The 22338-nt window shown below is 38.1% G+C and overlaps 2 protein-coding genes and 1 non-coding gene across 3 annotated transcripts in view; 1 reads left to right on the forward strand and 2 right to left on the reverse strand.

The window, feature by feature from the left end:
• The window catches only part of LOC148726453 (uncharacterized), a 344348-nt gene that overhangs the window by 122895 nt on the left and 199115 nt on the right, over positions 1–22338 (reverse strand). The gene's annotated exons all lie outside the window — the stretch shown is intronic.
• LOC111336443 (uncharacterized) lies at positions 1625–19225 on the reverse strand. Its single transcript, XR_015989469.1, has 7 exons — positions 19114–19225; positions 18083–18264; positions 16927–17643; positions 15239–15895; positions 14273–14461; positions 12526–12549; positions 1625–4787 (listed from the first exon to the last, which is right to left on the reverse strand). It is a non-coding gene; the product is annotated as an uncharacterized LOC111336443 (transcript).
• Positions 5430–6311, forward strand: LOC148726461 (uncharacterized). Its single transcript, XM_088728563.1, has one exon. The coding sequence runs from the start codon at positions 5430–5432 to the stop codon at positions 6309–6311; it is 882 nt and encodes a 293-aa protein (XP_088584689.1).

Below are 22338 nucleotides of genomic sequence, written 5' to 3' on the forward strand. Positions count from 1 at the left end.
TCAATCGGTCGTGATTGGTCTGTTTCGACCTGTCGGTAAAGTTAGGTCCTTCTTTTTCGTTGTTTGTGATGTTTATATCGTGAATGAGTCGTTTGTATGGGGCGGGTAGCTGTTGACATCTGTTTAGGGGAGTCTGTTCTAAGTTAGTAAACCAGCTTTCCAGAGTCAGTCATTGAAAATAGTCAGTGCTGTAGGTTAGGCATTGCGCAGAGTCCCAGTCTATGTTGTGGTTGGTAAGTCGATGGTGTTCAGCAATGTGATTGCTGACATCACCTTTCCTCGTCGCCCGTCTGTGTTCAGTCAGTCTTGTTGTGAGGTTTCTGCCTGTCTCACCGATGTAGGAGGCTTGGCAGTCGGAACAATTGATCTTATAAATCGTTCCCTGTCCGTTGTCACTCTCATTTATGTCAGCCACACATCTTTTCCCAGTGATCGTGAGTACTTTAGTCTTGTCTTCATTTAAGGGGTGCTTATTTACTGAAGACCAAAATTGAATTTCAGAGACAGACTTGTTTAGTGAGGAACTTAAGTTGGCTAAGTTTTTCACATCTGCAAAAGCGTTGACAGCCATATCGTCTGCGTAAAGGTCCAACTGAGCACTTGTATACAAGGGCAAATCGTTAATAAACAAAATGAAAAATAAAGGATCTAAAATACTGCCCTGAGGGACTCCATGCAACATCAAAGCTTCGCTTGACTCACTCCCATTTACACGGACAATTTGCTTCCGATCCGACAAATAAGAGTGACACCAGGCAAGCTCCCGGGTGACTATACCGTACAGCTCCAACTTGCGCAACAATAGCTTATGGTCCACCATGTCGAAAGCCTTTCGATAATCGACCACGACCATGCCGCATACTTGATTGTTATCTAAGCCGAACAAAAGCTCGTCATTTAATTAGGTGGAGGGGTGGAGCTTGAGGTGGGAACTAAGGGCAAAGGCCTTTGGAACGCGGTTCTCACATCTGCTAGTGACACACTCGACTGAGCCTCGTGTGCTAACTTTTTTTCCTTTCCTTATTTTGATGTAATCTGCAATCTATTACAGAGAATATACAGGGCAACGTGGAATCTGAAGTCTGTGTCACCATGGCCTACAGAGCGATTTCTGTATTAAATAATTAAAACTTCCCTGTTAGCGCTCACTTCAACAACTTAACCGTGATCTGCACTCTCCTTCGGTTTTACTTCATATAACGGTGCATGCAAAACCGAAAAACTACTGAAGGCATAAACCTGTACGATAAATTGGCTTGGTTCACGCTATAAAAAATTTAATCCCGCAACCTATCTTTGCAATAATTGGCTCGGCTCAAGAATGGCTCAAGAATGAGTTCGAAATCGAGAAAGTGCAAGATAACAAGCCTCTTTGCAGAAAATGCCAGAAGTGATTAACATGTAACTTCTCCCTATGATATCCATATATTATCTAGCAAACAGGTAATGAGAATTTAACACTTAGTACTACAAATCTAACACCAAATTCTCGTAACTAATTAACTAGGAAATGTGTATCAACTAGAGGGGAGAATTTACAATCAGATCTTGAGAGTAAAAAGGTTCAGGCAATTAAACCCACAAACCAAAGGTATAGGAAGCAATATATTCCCAGCGAGCAACCTATCAACAAATTCTTTATTCAATGCGATTCTATTTACAACAATCGTTTTATTTTACTCACATTGAGCTATAACAGTTCAAGTACTTTGTAACTCTCGTTGACCCAGAAAAAAAGATCTACAAAAGTTACTTTGAGTACCTATAATAATAAACTATCAAGTCCATTAAAACTATTAACGTTTTCAGGCTTCAAGCTGCTGTCACGACAGCCATAAAGTTCTACTATGATCAGTAATGATTCAAAATACTTTGTTTCCAACCATTTCGTAACTGTTCCTTTTTTAAGATTTAGCTTAAAATTAAGATCATTAAAATAAATTGGCGAGATCTCTTGTAAGCTAATGATGTAGATTAGTTTGACGCTGCTTCCCACTTTTACAGAAAGTGCTTTAAATAGCTATATTTCTAAATTGTAAGTTCAAAACCTGGTCTGTATTTCTCCACTATGGCTTGAACAGATTTTTTTTTTAACTCACTAATACCATAATTCTACAGAATATCTAGTCCGGTTAGCGTAGAGCTTGGATTCTGTAACGCTTCACATAGACTGGTAACACCTGTATCAGTGATCTCATTATCACACAGATATAGTGTGGTTAGCTTACAGCATGGATGCTGTAAAGCTTCACATAGAATGGCAGCACCGGTATCAGTGATGTTATTAAGAGTCAGATCTAGTGTGGTTAGCTTACAGCTTGGATGCTGTAAAGCTTGACATAGAGTGGCAACACCGGTATCAGTGACCTTATTAGCACTCAGATATAGTGCGGTTAGCTGACAGCTTGGATGCTGCAAAGCTTTACATAGACTGGCAACACCGGTATCAATGACCTTATTAACATTCAGATCTAGTGTGGTTAGCTTACAGCTTGGATGCTGTAAAGCTTCACATAGACTGGCAACACCGGTATCAGTGATCTTATTACTCCTCAGATCTAGTGTGGTTAGCTTACAGCTTGGATGCTGTAAAGCTTTACATAGACTGGCAACACCGGTATCAGTGATCTCATTATAACTCAGATCTAGTGTGGTTAGCTTACAGCTTGGATGCTGTAAAGCTTCACATAGACTGGCAACACCGGTATCAGTGATCTTATTACTCCTCAGATCTAGTGTGGTTAGCTTACAGCTTGGATGCTGTAAAGCTTTACATAGACTGGCAACACCGGTATCAGTGATCTCATTAGAAATCAGATCTAGTGTGGTAAGCTTACAGCTTGGATGCTGTAAAGCTTCACATAGACTGGCAACACCAGTATCAGTGATCTTATAGAGCAACAGCTTTAGTGTGGTTAGTTTACAGCTTGGATGCTGTAAAGCTTCACATAGACTGGCACCATCGGTATCAGTGATCCCATTATCTGTGATATTATTTTTACTTACGGCTGCTCCTCGTATAATCAATTCAGACACAAGAGAGTGTTCATTGATCAGTGAATTACAGACTCGTTGTATTCCAGACATTGTTAGGCGGGAATTACCAAGGTTCAACGTCTTAACTGGGACGAACTTGTGTTGTGCCTCTCTGGCTTCCTCTTTATTTAGTTCACTGATAATGTCCAACACAAATGATAATGCAATGCTGTCTATATCTGATAAACCATTAAAATCCATGACGCCGTGTGAACTACTGAACGCTTGCGGATGATTCCTGATAAACGTTTTAGCGAATTCTTTGTCTTGATACTCACTCAGACACTTTGCTCTGAGAAATCCACTATCATTCCCTGAAACTTGACTACTGGTCAACAACTTTTCCATCAGTTCCTCTTTTCCCTCACTTGGTAAAATGCCAGCCATGAATTGGAAAACCATTTCAGAGCATTTCTCGACTGGAATACAATTTTCCTTTACAAACCAATGGGCGGCTAAGAATTCTTGGACAGTGAGATGTGTGAAGCTGAAGTGTTTCGTGGTTCTGATCGAACCAGTCCTGTAAGGCTGACCACAGTAAAGAAGACCACTACCTTTCAGTTTGTTGACTTCTTCCAACTCAAACCCGCCTTCCATTTCGCTTTCATCAAAAGTTGGCTTCCTTTCAAGAAGAAGTTTTGCCGCTAGTTTTGATAATTTCTCTAACGTGGTTTTGATGACCGGAGGAGGGTTGAATTTGCTAGGAATTTCTTTGTGTCTGTATTCTGACTCAGAGCAGTGCTTAAGTTCAAAAATTTCAATAAGTTTTGTGTAAATGTCGGTTGTTGAGACAGGAAGGTCACGAGGATTTCTTGTTTCGTTTAGAGTATACTCCATCTCGAAGCACAACAGATAACAGAGCATAGGAATATGAGCAAAACTGACTAGGTTCTCATTCTTCATGACATGTTCAAGCACAGCGCTCTTCATATTTTCGTTTTCCTTGAAGTACTTTTCAATGTATTCTTTAACCTGTTGTGGAGAAAATCCCACAATTTCTACGTACCGTTTAAAACGGATTCCTCCCAGCTTATCCGATTCATCAGGCCGCGAGGTTACAACAACGACAGAACCTTTCAGTATCTCTCCCTTGATGAGTTTTGAACATAATGCGGCCACCGGCATTTTACATCTAGCGTCATTCTGATATTCTTTCGTCGAGTTTCCAGTGATGTAATCTTGCTGTGAATACTCATCATAGCCGTCAAGGATAATCAAAACTTCTTCGGGATGGTTTACAATATACTCAAATGTAACGTCATCTAATATTGAAGAAAAGTTTAAGATTTCGCGTAAGGTCACACGCTTTTCCTGAAGGAAATTCAATTGACGGAAAGTAAGCAAATAAGCAAATTTAAAATTTGGAATTTTAATGTCTTCTCTTGCTCGGAATAATTTTTTGTAGGCCCAATCGCGAATCACCTTTTGGCAAAACAGAGATTTTCCAATCCCTGCTTTTCCAACGACAAGAATAGAATTAGGATTCTCCTGATCACTACTCGTGCCAAGAAATATTTCATCGCAGTGCTTAACTGGAATACCGCTGACTTTTCCGAAATACTCAAGGTCTTCACTCCTTGAATATGTCTCGTCATTCCTGGTGAGGCGTTTTCTTCCATGTTGTATGAGAAGATTAGTGAAAATTTCATCCGTTTTCGCGTTGGAAATGGTGTGAGAGGCTAGCAGTTTGGGTTGGAACTCCGTTTGGTCTGTAATGGAAGTCTTTAAAGCTGTAGTGTAAGCAGTTATGGCTGAAGGATAAGAAAGGGAAAATATTTAATAAATAACAAGAACACGAGGAGAACAGTTTGTGTACTTTACTGAATTCTTACTCCACAGGGTTGAACTTTTAAAGCTGTTGTGTAGGGACTTACGGCTAAACAAAAGGGGAAGGAAAATATCTTATTAATTATGTGAACACGAGTAAATGCAGTTTAAATACTTTCTATCGAATTCAGCACAGGGACATTAACTAACACAGAGCTGTGTCCTTGAAAAGTGACTATTGTGTCTATCAGTTGAGAAATCGATCCCTGTCCAAAGGATAGAAAAGTTGCTTCGTTAAAGCGTTATTCCTCGTAGAGCCGAGTAAAATTAAGGATTAATTTCACGCGTGCTTTCAGAAATCTAATAAGAAGATCAATAACGCATGCTGTTACGCACGTTCGTGGAAAGCCATTTCAGTTTTCACGTAGCTTTATTTTTGTACAACAACGTCAAAGAAATGAAAGCAACCCTGTTGAAAAACATTTGCCAGCAATGATATCAAAAGTTTAAGGCAAGGACTGGGGACGAGGCACGAAAGATGGCGGTCACGCCGAAAATGTGCTCGTAGTATCTTTACAGTTTCGCAGCCCTAGTGGTGGTTAAAATATATTTAATAACCATTTGCAATGCCTGACGAATCATCGAACAAGAAAGGAGCCGTGGAAAAAGGCAGAAAACGAACAAGGGAAGGCAGCTCTCAAACAGACGAGGAAGACGAGTTCGATCAACATCACAAACATGGATGCAAAAAGTGCCTCGAAACAACAAACTCGAGGCTCTCCGGTATTGAAGAGAAACTCAACATGCTATTAACTGTACTTCCCGAGTTGGAAACTTATAAAAAGAGGATTACTCTTCTTGAAGAAGAAAACAAAACCCTGCAAACGAGCTTGGAAAACTCGCAAGCAGAGATAGAAGACCTAAAAGCCATTGTTCATGATGTTAATTTAAAGCAAGGAGCAGCCGACACCTCCAGTGAACGCACCAAGAGCGATCTCAAAGAGCTACATCGCCGACATGTTAAACTCGAATGTCACAGCCGTAGAGGAAATATGAAATTCTTTGGAATAACGGAACGTGAAAACGAAACAAACAATGACACCGAGCTCGCCCTAAGAGAATTCATGCGTACGAAACTAAAGATCCTTCCAGCCGACGAAGAAAACATTCATTTTGACAGAGTCCACAGAATTACTTCACGCCGTTCACAATCAAATCGAAGTCTTCAAACGCGACCTATTATAGTTAGGCTGACGGATTTTCAAGATAAATTTTTCATCAAATCCTATATCAAAAATCTTCCAAGGGGTACCGGATTTGGAGTATCCGACGATTTTCCCAAAGAAGTTGACGAAGTAAGAAAGGTGTTATATCCGATCCTAAAGGCGGCCAAGCGCGATAAGAAGACTGCATACTTCAATGTCGAAAAGGTGATCATCAATGGTGCTCTTTACCGTGGCGAAGAAACATCCCAATTTCCTTTCTATGGGCGTTTAATGGACAACTAAACTGAAATGAACGCTAAAACCGTAGTTAAGTTGAGTTTGTTTTTCTTTTTTTTTTTTTTTTTTTTGTACGGAACCACCTATTTGGGAGCTGCGGCTTTTCACTTAGATATCCAGTCAAAACGCCGCACAAAGCTTTAGGTAAGTCTTTAATAGTTATGTGTTTCTGTATATGTTTCCGTAAGTGTTTTCCTTTTAGCTTTATCCTCTGTTATGTTGATCAATTTTGTTTCGATGTCAACGAAGTAATAAGAATCAAGCCTTTTCATACATATCAACCGCACTGTGAGCCGCATAGTTCTAAGACAGCTACTTTCCTTATTTCTTGGATGCCTTGTCTATCTTTTCATTAGAAGCTAAATGTATAAGCTGCTATCACTAAACGTTAGAGGGCTAAACAGTTCGAGAAAGCGAAGACAAGTTTTTCGTTGGTTGCATCAACAACAATCGGATATAATTTTCTTGCAAGAAACTTATTCCTCGCCGGAATCTATCAAAAGATGGGAAACAGAATGGGGAGGTAAAATCGCGTCCAGCCACGGCTCCTCCCATAGTAGAGGAGTTATGATTTTATTCAAACCCCATCTTGACGTTGACTTGGAAAAAATCACTACAGATAATATTGGCAGATGTATTTTAGCCGAGACTATTATTGACGGTACTAGAATAGTTCTGGTCAATATTTACGCACCGAATGATGCAACCCAACAAGTTGTTTTCCTCAGGGACGTGTCAAAAGAATTTCTAATTCCTTACGCCAACGACAACCTGGTGCTGGGAGGTGATTTTAACTGCACAATTAGCACTTTAGACAAAAAAGGCGGTAGACCGGTTGATAATAAAAAAGCTTCCATCAACGAGCTTCAGTCGTTAATCAAAACACACAGTTTACTTGATTCCTGGCGTTTCAAGAATCCAGATCAACCTGGCTTTACATGGGCTAACCCGTCAATGAAAATACAGTGTAGACTTGACTACTTCTTTATTTCAAAACAGTTAAAAGATCGCGTAAAAGAGTGCAAAATAGTTCCAAAAATTTATTCAGATCACTCCGCCGTCGATCTTTCCGTGTCTTTTAGTGAAAGTGAGCTCCCTCGAGGACCAGGATTCTCGAAGTTTAACAACTCTTTGCTGTCAGATACTAATTACGTGGAACTGTTGACATTTAAAATTCCCATGTTTGCAAAAAAGCATGAACAAGTCAACGACAAAGGGTTGTATTGGGAAATGATTAAAATGGAAATTCGTGCCTTTACAATAGCTTTTTCAAAGAAGAAAGCTAAACGAAAACGTGACGAAGAATCAATTCTTTTGTCGGAAATGATAAAATTGCAGACCAAACTCCGGACGTCATACAGTGATTCCCTTAAGGCCGAGCTGGAGAGAATAAAATTCAAGGTTTCTAAAATTGCGGGTATCAAGACACGAGGAACAATCGTGCGCAGTAGAGCGCGTTGGTATGAGCATGGTGAGAGAAATAGTAAATATTTCTATAACTTAGCTAAAAGGAACCAAAAAAAGAAGCATATAACGTCCTTAGTTAACAACGTTGGTGACAAAATCACAAACCCGAAGGACATCCTGGAGGAAGAAGAACGTTTCTTTAAGGAGGTTTATACATCAAGAAATATGGACCCCAACTGTCCAACTTTCAATGAGTTCTTTGAAACAGAAAATGCATTATCAGAAGAAATCGCGAAAACGTGCGAAGGTGTCATGTCTATCAATGAGTGTGAAATTGCGTTAAAAACTATGGAAAACAACAAAACTCCCGGCACGGACGGGCTAACGCCTGAATTCTACCGCTACTTTTGGAACTTGCTCGGTTCATTTATGGTAAATAGCTTTAATTACGCTTTTCGAAACGGTACTCTCTCCATCTCTCAGCGCCAAGGAATTATTTCCTTAATTCCGAAGAAGAAAAAGAATATTTTAAAAAATTGGCGACCCGTATCTTTATTGAATGTAGACTATAAAATCGCAACGAAGACCATCGCTCTGCGTTTGGAGAAGATCTTGCCGAATTTAATTCATCCTTGCCAATCTGGGTACGTTAAAGGAAGGTTCATTGGGGAAAGTATCAGGTTAATAGCAGATACAATGCATTTCACAAAAGAGAAGAATATTCCAGGGGTAGCCGTATTTTTAGATTTCGAGAAAGCGTTTGATTCGATTGAGTGGAATTTTATTCATAAATGCCTCGAAACGTTTAATTTCGGTCTTGATCTCCGACAGTGGATAAAAGTGTTCTATACAGATATTTCTAGTTGTGTTTTGAATAACGGGTACGCCTCAAAACATTTTCATCTAGAACGCGGAGTGCGTCAAGGTTGCCCACTTTCCGGCACATTATTCATTATTGCTATTGAGCTACTCGCGCAAAGTATTAGATGCTCAAAAGAAATAAAAGGTATCAAAATAGATGAACATAAAGAGGTCAAACTTTCGCAATATGCAGACGACACAACTGTACTTCTGTCTGATGTTCAATCAAATAAATCAAAGTTATTTGATTTATTATCACTTTTCGAAAAGTGCTCTGGTCTAAAACTAAATCAAACAAAATCGGAAATGCTATGGCTTGGCTCTGTAAGCCACAGAAAAGATTCTATACTTGATCTTCAAATGAGCGGTGAGCGAGTTTACGCGCTTGGAGTGCATTTTACATATGACCTAGAAATGTCTGAAAAGAAAAATTTTTTGGACAAATTAGATTCTTTAAAGAAAACATTGAACATGTGGTCCCAAAGAGACCTCTCCATCGTTGGTAGGATAAATATAATTAAAACATTGGCACTTTCAAAACTTGTCTTTATCTGCAGCGTCATGTGTACCCCTAAAGACTTCAGTAAAGAAGTAAACAGGATCGTGTTCGACTTTATTTGGAATCACAAACCCGCCAAAATAAAAAAGACTACCCTTTTCAAGCAGAAAACAGCTGGTGGCTTGGACATGAGGGATTTTTCTCTCTATGATAAAGCACTAAAGTTAAATTGGGTAAAACGGTTATGGTCTAACTCGGATGCTCCATGGCAGTACATACCAAAATCCCTCCTAGCCGATGTTGGCGGTACAGAACTGTTTAAATGTAACTATGATTATAATCTCCTTGACCTAGACAACCATCCTCCTCCTTTCTACAGAGAAATCATTTTTTACTGGCAGGACATTGCAACGACCACACCTAAAAATAAAACTGAGGTTCTCTTACAGCCAATCTGGAATAATCGATTTTTAACTGTGAATAAGAAAACGGTATTCTTTCCTCATTGGCATCAAGCTGGAATAAAACAAATCTCGGACCTTGTTGACTCCTATGAGGGTCAATTCCTTTCATTTAATTCTTTTCGCAATAAATTCAATGTAAAATGTAACTTTTTGCAATATTATAGCATTCTTTCTTCTTTTCCACAAAATTGGAAAAAACTATTGCAAGAAAATTCCCAAGACCTAGTTACGCCTCCTACCTCAACCTGTTCACTCTCATGTAAAGCAATATACAGTATCCTGCTTAACCTCGAAGATCTACCGCCACCAACTTCTGAGAAAAAACTTTTAATGTCGGGCATCGAGAAAAGTGACTTGAACAAAATCTACCTCCTACCATTCAAAGCCACGAGAGAAATTAAATTGACAATGTTTCAATACAAAATTATTCACCGAATTTTACCAACGAATAGCTTGTTACATAAAATGAAAAAAGTTGCATCGCCCTCCTGTCCCTTTTGTCCATCTGAGCACTAGACCGTCTGGCATTTGTTTATAAACTGTAAGCAAGCAAGTTCTTTTTGGAATAGATTCCAGGAGTGGTACTCAACCTCTAGTAATATGAAATTGTCACTGTCAGAACTGGAGATTATGTTCGGAATTATTCGCTGTCACACCTACTGTTTAGCCCTCAACCATCTCATTATTCTAGGCAAATATTTTTTATATGTTAACGCTTTAAATACCATAAATTGCCGTTTCGATGATTTCGTCTCACTTGCGCGCGACAAAATTTATCTAGAAAAATATATTGCTGTCACTTGTAATAACGAGAAGGAGTTCAGGAACAAATGGAAATTTTTTCTGTCGTTATAAAATTGTATTGTTACTCGACAATTAACATGCAAACAATAATGTGGTAAATAGATCAACTGTAATTAAATTTGACTAGTGTAACTGTATTGTTATAAATGTATTGTAAGTAGTGTAAGTTAATGTAGTTTAAACATGGTGTAAAAAGTAATTATAGTGTAAGTACATGTGTAAGTGTAATAAACAATGCTGTATTAAATAAAAATAAAAAATAAAAATAAAAAGTTTAAGGCAAAGGTAACCTATTTTAACGTTTTCTTAATTTTGGTACTTGCCTGGGGAAACTACAAGAATTAATTTAAAATTGCCTTCTGTCTGAGCCAATCGGCATTTGGTAACTTTCCCCTCAGTCTATATTACAAGGCCTAGAAGCGAAGTTTCGAGGGAAAATGTAACATCATTAGGACAGTCTCCGAGCCACGAACATTATCAGCCAGCAAACCAGAAAAGAGTTTATTTATTTTGTAACTCTTAATTTTCATATCGCGCAAAAACCGCTCTTTAAAAAGCCACAGTTGATCTGACGGCGGATGAGTATATGCGACCAGCTTTTTAATACAACTATCACTGGACTCAACAAAACGAGTTTGTTTATTTTCTGTGTAAAAAAAAGAAACAGAGATGATAACAGAAAACTTTGGAGGAGGCTTTTTTTCCCACTAGCTTTCTTTCTTTCTGACGGAAACAATCAGAGGACAAATATCGACGCAGACGGGAGTTATTGCCTGATAACTTAGGTATCCAATAAAATCGAAAGAAAATTAATGGTAGGTTGTAATTCGTAATAATTGTTAACAAATCTCTCCCTCCCCCTTTCGTTTGACAAGGTTGGTAACAACAACAATGAATTTTATGAAAAAGTTATCCTTGAGAGGGGAGTGGAGTGTTGTCAGAGTAGGTTGACAAGGGTTGCGTGACGTATTATTACGGACGCTTAACCGGTCCTGTTAAGTCGCTTACAGCAATGAAAGATGGAAAAATCTACATTTCTCAGACTCCATCACACTTAAGACCCCTCGTAACTAATTTCAAAGACAGACATTTCCGTCAATTTTGAAAAACCAGATTTTCCTAATTCTGAATCTCTGGTAAGACGCACTCCCTTGAGTTTAAATATAAGTAAGTGAGGAACTCTCAAGTGCACGATAGCTCTGACCTGGTTTACGCTTAAGCAGATTTCTTTTTCTTATTCGTGTCCAATCCGGGACCTTTAGGTAATGGATACACTTAACCTAAAACACCAATTTGTAATTAGAACAGCGTTCCGACTTAGCCGCTACTTTGGAGATCAAGAAGGCCGCCGAGGTGGAGTTAAGAGAAGATTTTTGAATCTGAATACTTTAAAACCATTTTTTTAAGTTTTGAAGTTTACCTAACTTCATGGGAAAGTCTAAATCTGTAATTGGCAACAAAATTGTCAACATATTAGTCTTTCTATTGCCCTGGTTAAGTTAACCTATTTGCCTGAATAGTCCCAGGCTCTTAGAGAGATATTTACATCATCGAACGAAAGATATTGAAACAGATGCTTTGACAATTGGTTCCGTTCTCATCTAGTTTGGGAGTAAAGTCGAGGTGAAAAATCTGATTAAAAACCGTTTCAAGGCGGAGCGTTGCTACATTCAGCGATGTGCGTAATGAATTCGCTTAACTTTGGTTATGTTATAATAATGATTGGTACTGAAATGTACAAGTATAGTAAAGTAAGTACAAGTATAGAAAATAGCACAGGTGGTTTGGGTACGTGTTGAGTGAATAAAATGAATGCTCCATTGACGGCATGTTTGTTTTTCACAATCCTTGGGCACGCGCTAAATTGCATCAGCAAAAGCGCCCGCGAAAACTGTTCAGCCACCTTAACATCACCAAGGAAAGTAGGCGGTGAAAAATTACGTACTAGTTTGTGCAAACCTTTCAAAGTGGCAAAATGTGATGAAATGAAGTCTGTTCAATAGAAAGGGCTGCTAAGCCTAATCTACAAATTAATTAAAGTCTGAGACAGCAGGAAGGAAGCAATTCTAAAAGTCTGACGCATTCTATGATTCACTAACCATTATATAACTATAACTGTATGCAGTGAGCAATAAATATCACTAAGGCTACAAGTAATTCAATCATGAGAACATGTGGAACTTACCTTGAACAGGTAATTCACTGGCACCTAAATTATTAAAGAAACAAAAACAATGTTGTCAGTTTAACCCTTTAACTCTGATAAGTGACCAAGAAAGAATTTCTCCTTACAATATCAATACAATATCAAGCAGACAAGTGATGAGAATTAAGAAATATATCAACAAAGGGATTGTTGGTGGACCCAACACAAAGTTTTTCAAAGTACCATCATAAGAATTATGTGGCAGACAGTGAAGACAATAATTACTAACGAAATCATAGGAGTGAAAATGTTAAACCAATTTGTTCTTAAGACATTCACTTAAAATGGTCTAAAACCAACGTGATATCAATTTTAAGTTCTAAGAAAAAGGTTAAAAAAAATATATAAATATGTGAGCTGGCATCCATCACTTTCCTTCCCATTCCAAAAAGTTCCAACATAAAAATACAGTTGTACACATGTGACAGAATCACTTACGCTTATTTTCTATTTAAAACATGTTGTTCTGCTTATTTTATTTTATGGAATTTTAGCGATTTGTCAGTTATGTTAGTAATGTGTTAATTGTATTATTCCTTTAACTGCCGATTTCCCTTATGTAATTCCTGTTTAACTGCCCTTTTCCCTAATGTAATTCCTGTTTAATTAACCGCTCCTAGCCCAAATTTGGTTTTAAGTTATATTTACCTTTTCCTGTATTTTACTATAAGTTACAACCGTTTGCTCGGTGAGTTCAGTTTATTTGTTGCCTTCCTGAGAGTGCCTTTAAAGCGGATTCTAAGCTATACTAGCTTTTGTGTCACTCGTTCCCGTTTTTTTATTGTTCCGTTGCATTTATTTGCTGTGTAATAAACTTGTAAATCTTTCTTCGGATCTTTTGTTCTTACGTCGACCGTTTTGGCCGTCTTACACTCATATCACTCAATAAGTCTTCTTTATTAGTTTAATCCTTTAAAAAATATGATGAGTGACCAAGACCGAATTTCTTCTTACAATATCAATACAGTATCAACCAGACAAGTGATGAGAACGAAAATGAATATCAATAAGGGATTAAAAATTGATCTCACACCAATTTATTTAAAGGAACATCATAAGAAGTAATGGCAGACAGTAGAGAGAATTTCTAATGAGATCAGGGGAGTAAAACGTGTGAAGACAATTCGATGTGTTGCAAATTGGCCCTGGAATATATTTCAAATCACATCAAATCTCTTTTGTAGATGTCATTAGCCTCTGTCAGTTCTCCATATTTTGGCCGTGTTATATAAACCAAATTAACTACAGAATACAGGTTTTCTCCTCACTCACAGAATGAACTGTTATCCATTGTTACATCCCTCAATGTAACCAATAGTTTCTCCCTAACACTTACAGTAACCATTTAAATCCTTTGAGTGGCCTGCATCTATTTTTTCAATACAGTAATACTGCTGAGTCATTCATAAAGATGACGCGAAAAGAGGAGATTATTGGCAAACTAGGAAGCTTTGATTGTTGAATGGATTCTCCTTGTCAGTTCCCACGTAAATGTATAGAGAAAAGTATGGGGAATATGAATACTGATATCAGGGTGTAATGGTTTAAAGAAGCATGTTCAACTTATGGGAATCAAAATTAGTGTAACTTGAGTGATTTCCTATTTTGTAAACTGTTACTGAATGACTCATTCTGATTGCAATCCATACAAGTTTATGCTGTGGGAACCTAGATCTACATCACATCTATCCCTTAAAAAAAAAAAGATTGAGACAGAAAATAATACCTGCATTATAGTGAGGCCAATCTTGGAATATGACTGGATCACTCAAAATGTTGGCCACAACAGATGCCGCCATCACACAAGCAATCTGTTTCCATTTCTCACTTGAAGATTGCCTTTCATTTGCAAAGTCTTTGATGCCCTTGACTACCACCCATTCTGTCTTAAAATCATGGGCTGCTGCAAACACTCCTGAAAAAAAAAAACATTCATGAATGTCTCTTAACACTGACTTGTCTCTTAACCATATAAGCTTATTTCTTTGCATCCTTGTGATAATTATTGTTCAATTGAAGTTCACACAGATTCACACTCTAGCTTCTGGTAAACATCCACATCACAGAAAGAGGTTAGTGTAAGTCCCTACATGTACAACCAATGTTTACAAGAAATCTTGTACACCAAGACTGTAAAATTAATTTTCAGTTTACATTTCTCAAGAGACAAAATGTTATCAATTAGAGTGAACTCTTTCACTCCCTAGATCTAATTATCCTATAATGTTCGTTAGGAGAATTGGGTTTTGGATCTACTAATAATCCCTTTCTTGATATTTGTTCTATTCTTATTACTTGCCTGCTTGATATCATATTGATCTTGGAAGGAGAAATTCTGTTTTGGTCAGTCTGGGGAGTTAAGGGGTTAATAAGGACTGTGATTCTACTCCCCAGGCCTAAAACAATTCAGCAAGATACTTTCTACATTTTTAGAAGACACAACTTTGACAATTCATGACATCCTGAAGGGGCAACTCAATTGTAAATTAATTAACTTGTCACCTTCATCCATACAAAAACATCTTCCTACCATACCCTAGCCTAAAACAAAATCAAATTTGCATATACAATTCCTGTAAAGTTTCTTGAGCACGCTGGGACAATTCTAGCACAGCTTTTCTAAAAACACTTGCTACATATGCAAATACTGTATCTTTGACTCATAAATCATCATAATTAACATGATTCTCACCTCCACCTTCCATTTCAACTGCAATTGCTTCAGGATGTTGGCCAATCATGTCCTTGTTTGCCTCTGAGATACTCAGAAACACTCCATCACAGTGCACTTTGGCATTATATTCATCAGCATTTTGTAAAGGTGCCTTCCACCCATCAGCCACATGTTTGATCAGGTTACCAATATCTCTGCTGGGAGGAGTCTTGTGTGCAGCTGTTATCAGCTTTGCTGAAACAACCACATCTCCTAGGTTGACCTCTTTCCTGTCCAAACCACTGCAGGCACCAACAGAAATAATAGCCTTGGGTCTCAAGAGTAAGATGGCATCTTTTGACACAGACAAAGAGCCCCCAGGAACATCAGGACATTTGGAGCACCTCATCAATGCGATTTTCATTTTCTTTCCTTGATCATCACCCATGCAGCCAAAGTACACATAGCCAATACTGCTGTGGTAACTCTTAAAGGGTTCCTTCAGGAAGGCAAAGCAGCTTAAGAACTCAAAGTCCTCCACTGTTAATAACACAATATCAACAGGGAGTTCAACATTGATCCAAGCTGAAGAGGTTCCTGGAAGATCACACATCTTTGGAATTTCAATACTGAGCTCTGGTGAGCTGACCTTGGCTTTCTCTGCTGATCCATTTTCAGCACACTTAACTTCTGTCTCTGTAAAGGAAAAATGCAGTTTTAAACAAAATCATTGTACATACTGATAATAAATTTGATCACAAGTGCAAATACATCCAAACATTGTTGGTGAAGGACTTGTTTAAAATCATATCCATGTAACATGACAAATGTTTCCAGCAACAACACTGAAAACCTAATTGTCAGATCTGACCAAACCTTTTCACTCCCAAGATCTTCTTAGCAGTTCTCCTTACTGTCTGCTATACAGTTCTTATGATGCATGTTTGGAGAATTTGGATTGGATCAATTGATAATCTCCTAATTGATAACTTTTTTTAATCTCATCAATCATCTGCTTGACATTGTATTGCTATTGTAAGGAGAAAATCTTTCCTGGTCACTTACAGGAGTTAAAGGGTAAATAAAAAGTTAAGTTAAAATTCTACTACCTCAGTAAAGAGTTTAATGCTCCAAAAACCATGGTACCATTTTTAACTCCAATTATAAAAGGAAAGACTAAAAACTGAACCTCTTACCATGCTTTGAGAATCCAAAGAATAACATAGTCACTAAAAGATTTGACTAAAAATGCACTAACATGTAAAATTCAGTTTTTCACATGTTTGCAGTCAAGTTTTGAAACACATCAGGTTACTCTTCCAAATTTCAAAACACCCGTCAGTCACTTAATATAACGTCACAATTTCATGTTTACTTTTAAAACCCATGTCACCCTCATATCAGCATGCAAATTCTCTACACCGTTCTCCCTTAATTTCCTAAGGTGCTAATGATGAGAATTTCTTTAACAATCAGGAGTTCTTTAGTTGGTGATCATTTCCTTTCATCTCCTGACCTAAATATTTGATTCAGGGACATTGTGAGGAGACATTTCATGCAGATGATATTGATAGTCACTTTCAAGCGTCTACATGTGAGGGTTAAATCCAAAGGGAAAAATCTTTAAGTCTCCAGAGCACACTTGCCTTTGATGAACCATATGACAAAGACTGTTCACACTGTAGAGTAAGTTTAACAGTTGGTATCAACAAAAAAATTACACACACCTTCCATTCCTGAATTTTGCCCTGAAATGTTAATAAGATCCTCCATGTCCTCTTCCTTCCGGGCCCTTTTAACTGTTTCATCTTCATGTAATTTGTCTGCAATACAGTCTTCATCCTTCAACCACTCTCTTAGAAGCTCTCCGTAGTCTTCCTCAAGATTGGCATCCATATCCTCAAGTTTAATTTCGTTGATGGCATCCTGATAGGGAGGCCCTGCAATATCCAAAAAGGTGTCTTTGATCTGGTTCCAGTAGGAACTGAAAGTTGCATCATCAACTGAACCACTGGTAACATGGCTGTAAACTCTGTCTCTGAGGATTTTGATGCGAGTGATGTCAGCTGCTGGAGTGGTGTCTGTTGATGGAGGAAAGACATCATGGCCTGAAGTAGGGAGAGTTACACCAAAGATATTCCTCAGAAGAAGTAGCAGTACAAATGTGTCAAAGTTCCCTGAGGAGACTGAAGATTTGATTGGAGGATACAGTTGGCGCCACTGGAAGGTACTCAGGACTCTCTTCTTTCTAAGCGTTTGTAATTCTGCATGATTCCGAGGATGAGCAAGAATTGTGTTAAGGTTTCCTGGTGGACATATCCTGTCAAAGATCTCCCTCAGAACACAAGATCCAATATCCACAAGAAGGCGACAGAGCCGGGCATAGTTAGAGGTTTCTTTTGTAGAAGGATTTGATGGAGTGGCAGAAGCCATGAACACATGTCCTTTATAAAGAGATTCTTGTAATTAATATACAAGGTAAATACTATTACAAAACACAAACAATAATTGGCAGTCTACGACTGCCTGTGCCTACTGTTGTATAGTTGCAGAGTATTGTTGTAAAAAAGCAATATGGTGAACAATGCAAAGATTTATGAAACAGCTCTCATCAATGCAGACTTGGTTAGAGCACAGTTTGTGCACTGGTCAATTGACGGCCAGGGCAGGGTAGGAAACTTATAGCATGGATACATGTAATAAATGTGCATCAAGTTTATCTCATCACAAGACTTGGGTCATCCTCAGTGTAAAAACCTGACTAGGCTTTCTTTGTTTCATGAGGTGTTGTTTTGTTGTCTTTGTTTTACGCCACTTGTGAGCTTCACAGGTTTTTACGCCAAGGATGAGCCCAAAACTTCCCTTTTTGTTCGCTCTACATACCTGGTACTATGGATATACCTATTCCTCTAGAGTCCGCAGATTCGCGCCCTGGCCGTGCCAGGTTTCTTTTTTTTCTTTTCCTTTAATCAATAAGATAATCAGTCAATCAACATCAGGCACTACCAAATGTAAAAACATTGTATGAAGATGTCTTCAACAAGCACGTACAGTTACTGTAGTACCTAATAGTAAAAAATTGCAGTCAACTTCAATTCACACAGTGATGACGAACTAGTGAACCCACATAAAATACTGTCTGAATATAGAGATATAAAGTATATTTATGGGCTCCAAATTATTAACAGATGGTTAAAAAATGCCAATATGTACTAAGACAAGAGCAGCGCTCTAAGCTCAACTTTTCAAAAAGTCACCGTTTGGTGACCTTCAATTGTAAAATGGTTGCCATAAAAAAAGTTTAGTCGCTTCCTTCCCCTCCCCCCCTAAAAAAAAACAGAAGGGGAGGACACCTCATGATACATTACACGATGGGCTAATGCGCCGAACGGCACGTTTTATCACTTAGGTTTGCTACTGTACATAAGAGAAAGGAAAGGAAGAGACTGTCTAGTAGCAAAAACGATTTATTTCAACATTACAAAGCTGCTGAGACCATGCAACATTGCCAATTTCCCCTTCAAATCGATCGAATTGGCCATTTTTTAACGCAGTCGAGTTTCTGAACGACGAGAGGCGAAAAGAGAAACTCAGGTGATGCTACCACTTGTACTATTGATTAAATTCATCCTATTGTTGATCATTTTTCTAGTAAATTTCTATTTTAACCTGTTGGTCGCCAATTGACGACTTTCGCCAGAATATTAGTCGCCAAATATTTTGGAAAATGTATCTGTTAGGCCTCGTCAGCGCTCTAAGGTGCGACCATTTTTGTCGCCATGGCGAGTGAAAATATTTTCACTCGCTATGGCGACCAAAATGGTCGCACCTTAGAGCGCTGACGAGGCCTAACAGATACATTTTCCAGTTACAAAAATCAAATAGAAATGTGTATGGTGCTTGAATTACTTTACCTTGACAAGAATCGTTCGCTCAGAAACAGCAAATAAATCTTTCAATGTTGAGATCAACCGCAGCCGACTCTTACATCCGCCATGTTTCAAGACTACACTGAGCGGATAGACTGGTAACCAGTCAATGATGCCTGTGACATTCTCAACTGTCAAAGACAAAAATAACCAAAACACTGGAATAAGGTATTTAAAGACATGCTTACTGATTCTCTTTTTTTTTCGGTTTTTCCTTATTTGATTTTTCCCTTTTCTTGGTTCTTACAATTTTCCAATGGAATAAAGAGGGTTATATTTCTGAAGATGTGGTGCAGTGTCGTTGGGGTCCAAGGCCATTTTAGATTGTGCTTATAAATTTAGCATATTATGCTACAAGAATTGCTCGATTTTCTTCCATATCAGTGTGGTAATAGCTTTATTTCGAATGCAATTTGGTGTTGATAAGAAGAAATAAGTTTTCAAAGACAACAAAATAGTACACGGGGTGGGTGCAATTTGTGGTCTTTGAACAATTTACAAGTGCCTATTTACACCAAATTGCACGAGATATCATGTTGTTACTTGTTAATAATTTACATGAGAGATCGAGCGGAGGAAATTTTGACCGCGCATGCTATTTGTAATTTGCACTCGTGCTACAACTTTGCACTTGTGTTACATGAAAAATGTACTCGTTTTCAGCCGATCAGACGAGCGCAATTTTTCATGTATATTTATATGCTGGAAATTATGCTCCTATTTGAAAATTATGCCGCTTTTTCTCAAAGTAAGCTTTCACAAATAAACTTAACACTAGTCCAAAGTATATTTTTATTGTTAATAAAACATAATGTCCTCTTTAATTATTTTGAGATACATACTTGCTCTGTTAAAACAAAATTAATTACCCTACCTAATTCCACACTATTAGCGGTGTACGTGCCAAAATGTACAATGTTGGCATCACGTTTCTCTTCAACGCCATCTCGTAGCCCGTGTAAATTAAACGGTAACTGGAACTAACGCAATCTTCACTTCCGGTGTGCACAGTCCTCTGGGCCTCTAGGAACGATGCAGTTGTGCAAGTAGCCTTCTTTTCCCAAGCTAGACGTTAAAAGTAGAGTGAACCCGACCATGGACCGAGCTTGAAGATAATCAATATAATAGAGATCAAGCGGGTCATGGCTCTGCTAATATTCCCTTCAAAAAAAACCTAAAAATACACTGATTATGTCAGCAGTGCTACTTTTCATGGAAAGAAATGCAAACATTATGTTAAAAATGTTGCCAGCACAATTTTTAAGGGCCCTTCTCCTCCTTGGTTTTATCAACTGAATTGAATTGGTCAAACTTTAAAGGTTCTCTAGCTGATGTTTCGAGCGTTACTGAGCCCTTCGTCAGAGCAAATCATCCACAGAATTATAAGGCAATGCTATAGGAAAATTCATTACTTGATGAGGAAATTCCGCGTCAAGTAATGCAATTCGTATTGCACACGAAAATCGATATCGCACGAGTCGGGAAGCGAATAAAAATGAGTAAAAAATTAAAGGAAACAGCATTACTTAAAATTGTTATGTTTACCTAGATGCGAAACAATATCACTTAGCCTCGTTTTCAACTCGCAATTCTAAAGGAAAATTCATTACCTGACTCGTGAATTCCGCGTTAAATTGCACGCGAAAACCGATGTGCAATTTAACGCTGAATTCACGAGTCAGGTAATGAATTTTCCTTGAATCACATCACTGAATAAAAATAGGAAAACAAGAAAAGAGCAATAATATTGTTTTTTCATCCTGAGCGCACGCCCCAGAAAGCCATTTTGAAGTCAACTTGTCAGAACTGTCATTGCGTTAGCGAATAGGAAGCAAGGTTACTCGTGCACGTTAGAACCTTCGACATCTTTTATTTAAACCTCGTTTTTACATTCGGTTTCAAATTAAACTTTTTAAAGAAGCTTCACACTATTTAAGGATAATGGTGGTAGTTTACTGAATTTACAAGCCGTTTATTTCTAACATCTTTTTTTCAAATTTCCACTGAATTTGCTGGAGAAAGAAAATAATTTACACCTTTTATCTCTTTGGTGGCAAAACGGAAAGAAATTAAGTTTGCACGAGAACACACTGAAATTTTAACATTGCTATTAATAAAAGTCACGTTGATCTTGCTCCAAATTCTTATAATTCATTTACAGATAAAATGTATAGCAGCTAGAGGGAAGAATTAACAATCAGATGTTTAGTGTTAAAGGGTTAAGTCAAACTGTTGGGAGTCGACTCTCTGACGTGGTTTTGCGCAGGGCTTACCCAGCCAAGAATAAATGCTGCCTTCGAAATGGTCGACATGCTTAGTACAAGTTTCATCCAATTTTTGGTTTATTTAATTCCTTTTTATCCAATTTCCCATCTTGAGTTTTCGATATATTTTCATGGTCGATAGCCATGTTTTGTAAACCGAGGTCAGCAGCTGGAAAACTTTTGCATTTTGGCATTAGCTACTCGAGGGCCATCATGTTCAATCGACAGCAAAGGTGCGGCATTTCTCACAATATTCAACAATTACTATCCATCAAATATATTTGCTCGCGTGCGACTGCTCCAAATACATCACGTGACCGAACATGCCCCAGCTAAAACTAGGGATTATCCGAGGATATACCCCAGGTTAGTGATATTCCCCGATTTGTAAACCTTCCGTCTAAAAAGTATTCGTCTAAAATTTAATTCAAAATAAGAGAGAGTGTTGTATGGAAGTGACATTTTGTTTTCTTTTCAAAGAGTCGAACCGGGGAACACTTAAAAGCGAACTTCCCATGCCATAAACGATAGGCTGTTCATTAACATTATTCGCGCGCGTTGAAAATATTTGAAGGATAATAAACACAATAGCCTCTGTTTGGCGCGAAAATATGTTTGTATATTCCTCGAAGCTCAGTTTCCTCGAACTGTGCTCTTAGAAAACTGTTCTCGTTTCGAAAGAGATTATGTCTGCGAACAAATATCCCTGCATATTTTCGCGCAAATGGAGGCTATCGTTTAGACAACTCTCTTACTTCACCGCCTCTACTGCTTTTAATTTGCAGTGTTTTAGTTTTTAGATAGAAGTTAAATGTCACGAGAAGTAACTTCAATACCGCGAAGGAGCTACTGCCCAACGCAGTTCACTAACAGTCCCCACCATCCTCATCTTGGACAGTATAAACGAAGTTAGATTTGATAAATTCTTCGAGCTCTTCGCAAGAAC

Source organism: Stylophora pistillata, chromosome 7 (assembly GCF_964205215.1).
Source record: "Stylophora pistillata chromosome 7, jaStyPist1.2, whole genome shotgun sequence".
Taxonomy (NCBI): domain Eukaryota; kingdom Metazoa; phylum Cnidaria; class Anthozoa; order Scleractinia; family Pocilloporidae; genus Stylophora; species Stylophora pistillata.

Bases quoted from the DNA above. Each gene is read 5' to 3' on its own strand.
- LOC148726461 (XM_088728563.1), top strand. From the start codon at position 5,430: ATGCCTGACGAATCATCGAACAAGAAAGGAGCCGTGGAAAAAGGCAGA.